Raw genomic sequence first — 13,589 nt, forward strand, 5'->3', positions numbered from 1 at the left:
GCTGCTGCAGTGCAGTGTAACGCAACCTCCTCCAGAGAGAGCTTGAGAGGGAAGTGAGACTGCATACTCAGAATAGCTCCCCAGAGCAGCAGCACAGGTGCCACACCATGTGGCAAGAGAGTGGTCGGACAAGCCGAGTCAGTAAATGTTCAGAGGCAAAGTACAAAAAGGAGTAATCAATATACGTGGTCAGGAGCAAGCCAGGCGGATCAGCAATGGTCAGAAGCAGATAAGACAAAGACAGAAAGCAGAAGCGAGTCCGAATACAGGCCGAGTCAGAAACCAGATAATCAAACCGAGAAACAGAGAAAACACTGGGAAAAGGGCAGACAGAGGAAGACATCAGACACAGGGCAAGTCAGGGATCACAGCAGGACAAATCAAGGGTTACCAGAGTCAGGTTCACACGCCGAAGGCAGAACTATAGCTGACACCACCAGCAGGATGCCTGGGAGCTAAATAGCCTGAACCTGAACTCAGAGTGAGGTGTTATGTTTGCTAATGACAGGTGTTATGAAGGCAATCCAGAAACACAGTGTGCTTAGCGATCAGAGCGCACACAGTGATCTGACAAATACCCAAAAATACAAGAACGAGCTCTGAGACGTGGAAACTCTGTAGACTGCACACCTGATCCTATCCTAAACACAACTAAAAGCGGCTGTGGATTGCGCCTAACAACTACCTAGGCAACTCGGCACAGCCTAAGAAACTGGCTAGCCTGAAGATAGAAAAATAGGCCTGACTTGCCCCAGAGAAATTCCCCAAAGGAAAAGGCAGCCCCCCACATATAATGACTGTGAGTTAGATGAAAAGACAAAACGTAGGGATGAAATAGATTCAGCAAAGTGGGGCCCGATATTCTAGGACAGAGCGAGGATAGTAAAGCGAACTTTGCAGTCTACAAAAAACCCTAAAGCAAAACCACGCAAAGGGGGCAAAAAAAAAACCCACCGTGCCGAACTAACGGCACGGCGGTACACCCTTTGCGTCTCAGAGCTTCCAGCAAAACAAAAGACAAGCTGGACAGAAAAAAAAACAACAAAAAAGCAAAAAGCACTTAGCTATACAGAGCGGCAGGTCACAGGAACAATCAGGAGAAGCTCAGATCCAACACTGAAACATTGACAAGGAGCAAGGATAGCAGCATCAGGCGGAGTTAAGTAATGAAGCAGTTAACGAGCTCACCAGAACACCTGAGGGAGGAAGCTCAGAAGCTGCAGTACCACTTGTGACCACAGGAGTGAATTCAGCCACAGAATTCACAACAGTGAGGCAGAGCAAAGTTAACCCTTGACATGATCCGCCCGGAAAAAGAGCAGACAGGACTAAACCCTGGAATGGATCATGGCAGATAAGATTTATAAAACTTATTGTAATTCTGTTTTTGTCAGAAAGAGAGGAAGAGTGTGGGAGATATCTGACGATGGCTTTGGCTCAGAAGATCACTATAATGTGTTATTTCAGTGAAACAGATAAGTACTATGAAGAATAGATGAGACTTAGAAACGATCAAAAAGATTTGCATGACCTTGGTCCAGCTGACACTTCGGTAGAGTCCAGGACCAAAACCTCTTCCTACCCGTCATCTTCCTCGTAATTTATTTTTAGTACACTCAGTGCGAAATCATGAATGTGTTGCGTCACAATGGTCACTTTGTGCATGGTGTACTAATCAATAGAAGAAGAAGCGGCAGGAAATCTGGGAAGTAGGAGAAGGTTCACAGGTCTTTGGTTCAGCGGCCATGGACAATCGACCTAGCCACTGGACCAGGGTTCTGCTAATCTTTGTGATTATCTCTAATGTGAAAATTACCTCTTTTCAAGTTCTGAGTCTCCCAATGTTCCATTTAACAACTGGTTTGGCGTCCACTTTAATGTTAAGTTTTCACCACTCTGATGCAGGGACAGATAACCAGGAATAGCTTCCATATCTTCTTTCTAACGAGAGAGGTCAAGTATCAGTTCAATACAAAAAAAGACACTCCGGAATGCAGTGATATATATAGTTTGTCAGTGCGATATATCCTACATGACCACATTAGACAATGATCTAGGTGGACATATCACAAGCTCTGAGATATGGTGGCCTACTGCTATCTTTGCTATCTTAAAGTGGACCTTTAACCAGTTTGAGCACTTTAAACTTGCCGCATCATGGAATTGTGGCCTGAGAACTTAGTTAAATGTAGTTTTTATTTACTAATTTCTCATTTCCATTGCGAAGGTGTTAGCTTGTAAGGTTTAGATTATAATTTATGTTATAGTTCAGCTGGGAGATATCACAGATAGTTTTGTGGATGTGTAGACTTCTTTCCCTGCATGACTGACCAATCATAAGCAGGTAGCAACATTCAGGGAAGATTTCGGCAGTTACTGTGTAGAGCTACAGCAGAGCTGGAACTTGTCATTACAAACACTTCCAGATTTCATGCATTGATGTCAGTTCTCACACTGCCCCCTGCACTGATTGCCCTGAAATGAAATCTGGAAGTGTTTGTAAGGATACAAACACTGAGCTCTGTTGTATCTCTACACAATAGCTGCAGAAATCAGAAAGGAGAGGAGGGCTTGTTTTTTTCTCCCCTGGATGACACTGCCTGCTTATGACTCATCAATCTTATGAAGGCAAAGTAGTATGCGTCCCATAGAAAAATCCCTAGTAATGCTCAGTTGAACTATAACAAAATCTAACCTATACTTTACAAGCTAATATCTCAGCAAGAGAGAGGATAAATTGAAAAATAAAACCTCTGTAGACTCTATTCCATCATGTGGCCTGTTTAACTTGCTCAAACTGTTGAAAGGTCCTCTTTAAAAAAAATAATAGTGTCCACTACTACTAGACTACTACTAGACTCCATGTAAGAGACAGTTCCATCCACATTGCAATAATTGAATGTATCATACATCGGTCATGGTTTTCTGGAGAGCCAATAAATTAGTTAATCTATAGGAAAGTTTCTGCCAATAGGTAAATGACTGAGATATACAAGATCTACTGTGATCTCATAACAAGGGTGCTAAAGTCAGCACAGTAGGTAGCTGAGATCTTATAAAAGACTGTCAGGTAAGCTGCTCTGGCATCATAAGTTTAAACGGCCTCAGTGCCAAGAGATGGAACCCACTAATCTCATATTGATGGCCTAACCTACTGATGAGCAATCAACATTCCAAAACCTGAAAACTGTAAGTCAGAAAAGCTTCCGTGATATCAGAAATTGAGTTCAGTTAGGTACGCTACTGTGAGAACACCGGTTTGTTTGCCGGGTAAGGCTGCATTCACTGTTGTACATGTCTTAGTACTGTCCGTTTTTTCTTGGACAGGACAGGGACCAATACAGATTTACAGAGTCATAAACATATGCGTTTTAAACATGGATCCGTGTCTCCAGTCGGTGAGAGCATGCCCTATTCTCATCCATTTTGCAAATCAGACTCCGCCATTAAAATCTATGGGGATCCATAAAATGCAGAAGATGTGAAGACAGACTTTGTACTTCCGTGCTCAGTCCAAGTTTCATCATAAAAAAAAGTGTGGACAGTGTAATGTCATTTTTTGTAACACTACACCTGAGTAATAATTGCTGCCATCACAATGGACGGAAGAGAGTGCGTTTCAGTCAGTTACAATGAATTCACATCACAACCAAAAAGGATCCCAATTACTGGTGGAGTGGTATCTCAGTGAAAGATTTTTGGGGGACATCTATGAATGAGGTTTTGCAATTTAACATTTGAAAATCAAGGAGTCTCTATACTCTTCATGCACAGGCCCAGGTTGTAGTTGTCCGCTCCTGACAATGACATTGGGAAACCCAAATATAAAATCACTTACTGGTTGGACCAGGACATTGTTTTTCCCGTAGAGAAGGTGTATTCTGGAGTTTTGGTGAAGAGACTCGACATACTCTCTAGCTGATGCTGCAAACTTATCTTCTGACATGCTACCACTGGAATGGCGCTTTTTGATCTGTTGAAAAACAACAACAAAAAAATCTGTTTCTGCAGTGTCCATTGCTTTGGGACATGTGATATCCATGGCAGCTGTTAGATGAATGTCCATAACCTGCTTGTGTCTGCCAGAGCAAGAGATATATACAAACAATACACACATACACAGTCTATATATAAATTAGTGAAAGAGGTAAAATAAAAGTATTTTTTTATATATATATACAGTATAATTATTAATATTTTAAGTGTTCCCTTACCAGTCCCAACTCTTGCCGATCCATCACTCCGGAGATAGTGATGATGTCCATACAGTCCCCTGACTACTAATTGGCTGCAGGGTCAGGTAACTGGTTGATGGGATGTTATCATTTTCAGTGGGATGATGTCCTGTCCATCAGTCACCTCACCCTGCAGTCAATCATTGGCCTTACTGTCAGGTGACTGTATGGATGGGACACCATCATTTCCAGTTAAGACCACCAAAGCATCAACAGTTTGGACTGCTAAGTTATACTCCTTTTTATTTTAGAATAATCTTTTCTACTGGTCAGTTATTAAAAAGAATTAGAAAACTCTTTTCAGGGTGTTTTATGATTTAAAAGAAATATATCTTATGATATAGCAATATACCCTAGGACTCATTTGTCGACAATGACTGACGAAGCCTTGTTGCCCATCGCAATCGTAATGTAGCTCACATGTTTCCTGAACAATTTAAGAATTTAAAAGTTGAGATCTGATTGACTGGTTCTGCATAGGCCTCCTCATTTTAGGGACTCAAAAGTGATCGGACAAATTAATTTTACCACAAATAAAATGTTCATTTTTAATACTTTGTAGAGAATCCTTGCAGGCAATGACTGCCTGAAATCTAGACGCTATGGGTCAACAAATGCTGGATTTCCTCCAATAAACCTTGGTTCATTTGGTTGAATCTGAGCAGAAAGTATCGCCCTGTACACGTCAGAATTCATCCAGCTGCTTCTGTCTTCAGTCTCATCAGCAATAAACACTGGTGACCCAGGGCCATTGTAATATACTTTGGAACATGATCTGTTCCAAGCCTTCTCCATACTTGCTTCTTCAAATCATTCTGGTACAGGTTGATTTCATCTGTCCAAAGAATGCTTTTCCAGAACTGGGCTGGTTTCTTTAGATGCTTTTGGCAAAGTCTAATCTGGCCTTTCTATTTTAAAAGTTCATGGTTTTCACCTTGTATTGATCCCTCTGTATTTGCTCTCATGAAGTCTTCTCTTTATGGTAGACAGATACTGAAACACCTACTTACTGGTGAGTGTTCTTCACTTGGGAGGGTTTATGAGGGGGTTTTCTTCACCATGGAAAGGATTCTGTGATCATCCACCACTGTTGTCTTCTGTTGACATCCAGGCATTTTTAAGTTCCAAAACTCACCAGCGTGCTCGTTTTTTGCAAAATGTACTAAACTGTTGATTTGGCCACTTCTAACAATTCTGCTATCTCCCTGATAGAATTATTCTTTTTTTCAGCCTGGCAGTCTATTTTACTTCCATTGAGAGCTCCTTTGACAGCATGCTGCGTGTTCACAGCAACAACTTGACAATGCAAATACCACACCTGAAATCAGCCCCAGACCTTTTACCAGCTGAACTGATGACAGATTATCAAGACAACTGCCCATGCAGACCATTAAGGAGCTTCTGAGATAATTGTCCAATTACATTGTTTAAAACTGTAGCTACATATTAAAGGGCTGTAATTCCTAAACCCTTACTATTATGTGAATACCCTCAAACTAAAGCTGAGAGTCTGCACTTTAGGCCCATATTGATTATATAACTGTATCTGGAGTATGTTTTGGTAAACAGCTAAAATACCAAAACTTTTCTCATTGTTCAAATATTTCTTGACCTACCTTTATAAAGGGGTATTTTCTATCGCGGAACAGATGAAGGGCCTCAAATATTGCATCATTTAAGATTAAAATATTGTGAGATATGTAATATTTAGAAAGTTATTAAATAAGTACACAAAAACAAGGTTTTATTGCATTACTGGGTCTGTAGTCTCTGCCTCGGTTTTCCAAAACCCTTTGGTAATTCTAAATATTTTATGTGCTAATGAACTATGAAATAATAAGGTAGCAGATAATAGATCTCCCAACACACAATTGTCAGAATATTTCACAAATTCCGCAAACAAAGGGAATATTTGTTTCTGTGCTCCACTTAATTCCAGGCTGATATCAGAGCTTGGCCTTCTACGTTCCATAAATACATATGTGTGACTCATATTCTCGCCTCATTCACCTTGCTAAGAATGTATTCTTAATGGTATTTGCTTTTCAAAATCAAAGGCAAATCTCAGCATTTTTGTCTTTGTAGGTCAGAAGATATGGCTTGTGATGTCAGTGTGTCCCAGTAGCTTCTGGATCTTTGAAGATGGTGCTATTTGTTTCTAATCTATGTGAAATCATATTTTTAGTGTTGGAGAGCATTATTTATAGATCTAAACAAAGGTTTTCAGCCATTTCAATTACTTCAGAAGAGTTTAGACTTTATAAAATTGCCTAATAAAAGGAAGGAAAATCCATGTGGTCAGTTTGAAGAAAAGAAGCATTGGAGATTTTATTAGTTTTTACCATGATATCAAAATTGACCAGTGGCATGAGTTGTGTATGAAGGAAAATCAATTCCATTCAGGCTGAGATAAGCTTTCCTGTTGCCCAAGAAAAGGGTTTTAGAATGTGGTCCCAATAGTGATGACGAGCGAATATACTCGTTACTCGAGATTTCTCGAGCACGCTTGGGGGTCCTCCGAGTATTTTTTAGTGCTCGGAGATTTAGTTTTTCTTGCCGCAGCTGAATGATTTACATCTGTTAGCCAGCATAAGTACATGTGGGGGTTACCTGGTTGCTAGGGAATCCCCACATGTACTTATGCTGGCTAAGAGATGTAAATCATTCAGCTGCGGCAAGAAAAACTAAATCTCTGAGCACTAAAAAATACTCGGAGGACACCTGAGCGTGCTCGAGAAATCTCGAGTAACGAGTATATTCACTCATCACTAGTCCCCAACCCTCTTTCCCTAATGTTCACTATCAACGCTGCTGGATGGACAGTTGTTCAGTTGACAGCTCTAAATTAGATGGACCTCATAATTGGGCCATGCAGCATTAGAAGCCCCCCACACACATCTTCAAAATGGCTGTAGGAAGGTATAATCTATTGCTAGAGATTTGCTTTTTTGGTTTTAATTAATACATTTTGCCCTTTCCATTAATGGTGCCCTGAATGGCTGCCCACTTTGCTTACCCATCATCCCAGCCCTAAGTTCCATTAATGATATATGAGGAGTAATCGCTTCATGGAATGTCCAGCTGCAAGTTATGTCAAAATCTGTCTGTCTCCAGAAGAAATGTAGTTTTGCTGTAATTTGGACCAATTCACTAGCAGCATTGCGCACAAAAAATGCTGACGATCTCTCTGCCCTTTCAATCTTTTCATTGGTTGGTTTCAGACCCACACTGATCAGAAAGTAGAGGCATATCCCAACTTTCTGCCATAATTTAATAAAATAGAAAAAGCTATATGAATGTTAACCAATAATGCTGGTGGCAGTTCTTAAATATACAGCTGCACCAGCAGGCTCATAATCTTGCCCCAACATCAAAATGAAAAAAGTTAAACATGAACACTAGAAATTAGGATTTCTATAGAGACTTGTAAGTAGGTTAACATAATTGTCACAGAAACCATACGGTGCATACAACTTCTATAACGTATCAAAATCCAGCTTAAGAAATAATTTTATGTCTAGAGCTAATGAAGGGACATATGCTTGAAAGATTAAAAAAATTTTTTATAAATACATATAAAATGTACAATTATAATAAACAGATAAACCTACAGCTATCAAGGCTATGTGGAGGAATGTATGGTACATATATTCATGAAGATGGCTGGAAAAATATGCAAACCATGATCTCAAATCAGAACTGTAGGCTAAAGTGCAAGTGCTGAGATAATAAAAAATTGTATAACTGCCTCGCAATAAGTCTGATTAAGAGAATACATACCATCAAATGCTTGCCAGTCCGCCAACATTCATAGTAAACAAAAACAAATGTGCATATATTCATATTGAAAGTTGCAGGCATATATGAACTAGGTCCTCAATACAAGGTCAGGCTAAAATGCAAGTGCTCAAAATCACTAGTCTATCAATATTCACCATGAACAATTATGATTTACTTACCTCGTCAGTATTGTAAACATCAGGAGAGGTCCACATGCTAGGAAGCTGATACCCCAGTCATAATTGTTCATGGTGAATATTGATAGGCTGGTGACCATATGATAATACTTTCCCAATCAGGTATATTTTGAGGCTATCATGCTATATAACTTTTGAGCACATTAGCACTTACGCTGGAGTGCCTTATGGTCACAGCAGGACACCTGTGAGTCACAGGGCAAAATAAAAGTAAGCGTGGACCTGGTCAAGCTATCTGGCTTGGGATTGTTCAGGAAAAGCCGGTATGGGCTTTCATTTTTGACTGCAGGAAGGAAGTGGTGCCGATCCGTTTCCACCAGGACGGGTTTTACAGGTGGCCTAAGGCCACAGATTCTAGTTTAAAAATCCCTGCACTAAAGGGTTTGGGTGTAAGTATCAGAGTGGAGTTTGCAGCAAGCAAAGCAGACGGCTCTGCAAAATCTCAGATCTGTGTGATAGTAACATAGAGCCCAGCAAAGCGAACTCTTGGCACCCGCAGTGTACACAGCGGTACAGTCGCCCACGGCAACAGGTCAGGGGTGGACCGGCGTATTTAGGGACTGTAATCTGTAGGATATGACTCTCACTGTGATCCAGATGATATTGTTTACTATGTCGAGCTGTGTGTTGGACATTAATGCTGTGTTTTTGTGGTGTTGGACATTTAATGCTGTGAAGTAAACGCATTAAAGTGACGTTTTGGGTCTGGGTCACTGCCTCATCACTGGATAAGTGTGCTACAGCTGCACTACAATATTTACTGTATATTAATAAATATGTAAGTTTTCTTTCATTATTCCAACATATATTATGGATAGTATAATAATAGGATTTGCTATAAATATCTATTACTAGGAGCACGTCTTTGGCTTTAGTCTTGCATATCATTACTCTCAACCCGATGCTGTGTAGTATATTGCACAGAGGTCTCATTCATGTAACAGATATACAGATTCTATATAGTGATGGGTTCAAAGTGCTGCTGTGCAGGAAATAAGCTAATGTTGCATCACTACCATCAATACTAGTCAACCAAATACTCCTTTAATTTACTATTTTACCTATCAAACCATGTTGGTAAAATAACAATAAAGGTTTGCCTTAATGAAATACATATATGTCCAGGACATATACACTGCACATCTATACAGCTGAATGTAAAATACTGTATGGATCCCCGCCATTGTGAATATTTTACAGTCTCAGAGTTCACTGATTTTTCTAAGAACCTTGTTTTCTAGCACAGAGGAAATCAATATATTAGAAGTCGTCACATTCATCTTCACCTTGTGTGAATGATTGGATCTGCTGAGCTCTTTCAGAACCATGGAGAGCTCCTCATTATTTGCCATTTCAGCAGCAGCAATAAGTGGCAACACAATTGTCATATGGTTAATAACCAAATTATGTTTTGTATATCATCTTCATTGGCATCAGCATTACCGTTTCCAATATATAGAACTCAGAGATTGACATGCTGCATCCATGCATCACACAAAATTCCAGCTGAACAGCATTTTCACCACAAGTGATGGATAGTGGTAAAAGGAAGTCTGTAATGACTTGAAAGTGTGGGGCGGACGCTTCTACTCACCTCAGCTCAATCTTCAATTTACATATTACCCAAGCCCATGAAATACATTACAGAATAAAAAATGTCTATAGTAATCCCAACTTATTAGGCATAATATAATATACTACAATGCTGCACTATATAAAGCATATTATTTTAAGGAGTCTTGACTGTTATGGACCATTGATCATGCAGATTTCTTATGTTTTATTTATCTGCGTTCATAATTGATTACCAGGTAACATCTGTCATTATATACTGGAGGACTGATGTAATATGTCATGGCTCCTTCACTATAAGTCCATTGTACCCAGTTTGCTCTTGGCATAATGGGAGATGGCATTTTGCGGTGTTGATAGCAGGCTATAATGCTTTGCCATTTTTTATTATTTATAGAGCTGGCCATATCTCATACTATTGATATGAGAAAATTATAACGCTACACATTAAGTTGTAACAGTCAGCTGAGCCTACTGGGATAAAGGTCAAAATAAAAATGGTAATAGTAGATGTCAAGTGAATTAATTTTTGAATATAATATTATTATTATTTAACGGCCCTTGGCTTGGTCTTGAGCCATGGCAACTTGATGAATGAAAGTTCTGTAGAAAGATCAATCTTGTGTAAGCCTAGATTGGTCCACCAGGCTCTTCTACACTTTCATCTTGAAAGTATCAAGTCATTGGGTTGCTGGTCTTCATCTTTGCCTTGTTCCTTACCATTATGTCCTTCTCCAGTGATTGCGCTACGAAGTGTCCAAAGTAGGCAAGTCGTAGCTTAACGATCCTTGCTTCCAATGACATGTCTGGCTTGATTTGTTCCAAAATTAATTTGTTTGTTCTTCTTTCCATCCATGGTATTGATAACATCCTTCTCCAGAAACACATTTATAAGGTGTTGACTCTTCTTCTGTTTGGTTATCGTCAATATCTTTGTCTTCTTTGTGTTAAGTTGCAGTCCACTGTTGGAGCTTTCCATTTTGATACTCCATTATGAGTCCTATATTCCATCTACGCTTGTTGCTATCAATGTTGTATCACCTGCGTATTTAAGATTGATTATGATTCGTTCAGCAATTTTGGTTCCTTCTTTTTTTGGCAAGTCCAGCCTTCCTCAAAATAGCTTCTGCATATAAATTGAAAAAAAATAGTAACAGGATGCAGCCTTGTCTGACGCCTTGCTCTACTTTGATCCATGCCATGTCACCATGTTCCATTTGGACTGTTGTTCCTTGGTTGATATAAAGATTCCTAACGAGGCTGATCAGAAGTTTCGGCACACCAATATCCTTCATAGTATTCCAAAGTTTCTGGTGATCAACACAGTTAAAGGCTTTGCTGTAGTCGATGAAGCAAAAATTTATCTCCTTGCTGTATTCATTGGCCTTTACCATTATCCATCTACTGTAAACGATTACGTCACTTGGTCCCCTGCCTTTTCTGAACCCTGCTTGTTCCTCTGGCAGCTCTTTGTCAAAGTAAGATAAGTGAAAGCAGTCAGAGGGGAGCGCAGAGGAATTGACCCAGGGAAGGGGAGATGAAAGGGAGTTGTCGAGCACCACCGCAGCTCCAGCTGAATACCTCCAAAGGAGGATAAGAGCGTGTGTCAAACAGAAATCAGTCCCAGGAGCGCTGAAGAAAACTCAGACAACATATGTCGTTTGCCACAACGCGTTTCAACAGTAAACGCGTTGTGGCAAACGACATATGTTGTCTGAGTTTCCTTCAGCGCTCCTGGGACTGACTTTGTCAAAGTAGTATTTTGCTGGCATGAAGTATAAGCGTAAGAGTTTCCACAGTGGGTAGTATCTCCCCTCTTCGGAATGGGAATAAACACTGTTCCAGTCCTTTGGCCACTTACCAGTTGTCCTTATCTGCTTACATAGTCATATGATGATATCACCTGTGGCTTCAGAAGACTTTATTAGCTCTTTTGGAATATTGTTACGTAGTTTTTTAGGATGTTCAGTTTGCCACCATTTTCAGAATCAGTTTCTTCCTGTATTAATGAGTTGTTCTTGTAGAGGTGCTCCGTGTACTCTTTTTGTCTTTCCTTGATCTGTTCTTGCTCAGTTAGTTTTGAATATAGAGTTCTCAAATAATGGTTTACTCTTCTTTTGTGACTCTCAAGCTTCCCCACTTGTAGCTCACTAGCTGTTGCTGGTGCAGATAATGTTGTGAAAATAAAGCCAAAACTAGATCACTGCTCACAGTTAACAACAGGGTAAACGTACTCATACACCTTAAATAGTAGTCAGCTGAATGGGAAGAATGGAGCCAGCTGTCACGAGATTTATCTGGCATCAGTTTATATAACAAAAGAACAAAAAAGGATTGGGTGCTTAAAGAGGACCTGTCATTAGCTCAACAAAAAAAATTGAGTTACCGTAAATGCCTTGTAAAAGTCACTGAGCTCCCCTGATTGTGATGCTCTTTCTCGTTTTGTGCAGAGTCACTCCATTGCGGAGATTTTCATATTTATTTCATCTGCATTGCAGTATGTGAAATTTCTCTTTGCAGACCAACTGGGTGCTAATTCAGTCTTCTCTCCCTCCCAGGTGCTGTTACTCACAGCTCAGCAGTATCTGGGACTGACAGACTGGTAAATCATCTGTCAAGCAGTGTATGGGAGAGGTGAAAGTGCACTTGCCCAGAGGAAAATGTGAATAAACTCTCAGTTGGACTGCAAGAAGAGATTTCCTATACTGGTTTTCAGAAGAAACATATGTGAATATTTTTGCAACGAAGCGACGCAGCACAAAACGGAAAAGAGCAGAAGGATCAAGAGAGCTCCGGGATTGTTTCAAGTGACAAGGTATTTACTGTAACTCACTTTTTGAGCAGGTCCTCTTTAAATTCAAATGGCCTGATCTGTATCTTCCATAACATCACGCATCTCATGCCCCCACACACATTAGTTTGTTGGCCAACCCCGCCAAGATTGGCAGCTTCAGCCAACTTTAATCTAATTACTTTGGGGAACTTATTACTTTAGTAAGTGTTCTTATTTTTTTTCATGAAAGTGCCTCATAAGCAAAAAAAAGTTAGTGACCTAGATTCTAATACTTACACATTTACATTTCCTTAGATCTCAGTTTTAATACTTGTATAATTATAGCTCTATACAGATGAATGTAAATTAATATAAATAAACATCTCATTTACTAAAATGTTTCTTCAGGGTCCAATTCTAGAAGTCGCAGTGATTCCTTGTATAAATCAAGTTTAGCTTTACGTGGGGACTGCTTTGTTTTGTAAATGGTGACGTATATACAAACCCTTCACTTCTTATTAAGAGTTTTGCCATATTTACAGGGATAATATATTTGAAATACTTACACCAAGAGCTGGCCGCTTACAGGGACTGGAGTCTTGGCGAGTGTGAGCTCCATGGATTCTGTGCCTCTGTACAAGCTCGTCAGCAGAGGGGTCGGTCCAATAATGGTCAGCGGTTTTTAGTTTTGTGTATTCTAATGCACAAGGACCCACTGTAAATCAAGGGAAGCAGAAAATTGTATCTGTTGCAGTGGTTCAGGGAAATTACATTAGTATAACTTCATTTCTATGTTCAAGCTTTAGTCAGGTGCTACAGCAGGCAGTGGACATGCCACAGTAATGTAAAATCATCATTTATACGTTGTAAACAGATGCTTTGTGCTTTATGACATCCAAGTAACCTTCAAATAATGCAGTCTGCAAAGTAGGCCTGCCAAAGTGTTTGCTGCAGCCCGTAGAGCTGTCCGGGAGATGAGGCTCCCTTCTTTCTATATTGAAATGTCTTTGAACACTTGTGCACCGGGACTGG

General features: G+C 39.9%; 1 protein-coding gene across 2 annotated transcripts in view; it reads right to left on the reverse strand.

Annotated features, from left to right (window-relative positions):
• The window catches only part of SGSM2 (small G protein signaling modulator 2), a 464,929-nt gene that overhangs the window by 71,444 nt on the left and 379,896 nt on the right, over positions 1 to 13,589 (reverse strand). For both annotated transcript variants that reach the window (XM_069761288.1, XM_069761289.1), the window contains exons 6-8: positions 13,124 to 13,272; positions 3,839 to 3,973; positions 1,817 to 1,941 (exon numbers count right to left, since the gene is read on the reverse strand). In XM_069761288.1, coding sequence (XP_069617389.1) covers positions 1,817 to 1,941; positions 3,839 to 3,973; positions 13,124 to 13,272 — 409 coding nt within the window. The remainder of the gene's footprint in view (positions 1 to 1,816; positions 1,942 to 3,838; positions 3,974 to 13,123; positions 13,273 to 13,589) is intronic.

Source organism: Ranitomeya imitator, chromosome 3 (genome assembly GCF_032444005.1).
Source record: "Ranitomeya imitator isolate aRanImi1 chromosome 3, aRanImi1.pri, whole genome shotgun sequence".
Taxonomy (NCBI): domain Eukaryota; kingdom Metazoa; phylum Chordata; class Amphibia; order Anura; family Dendrobatidae; genus Ranitomeya; species Ranitomeya imitator.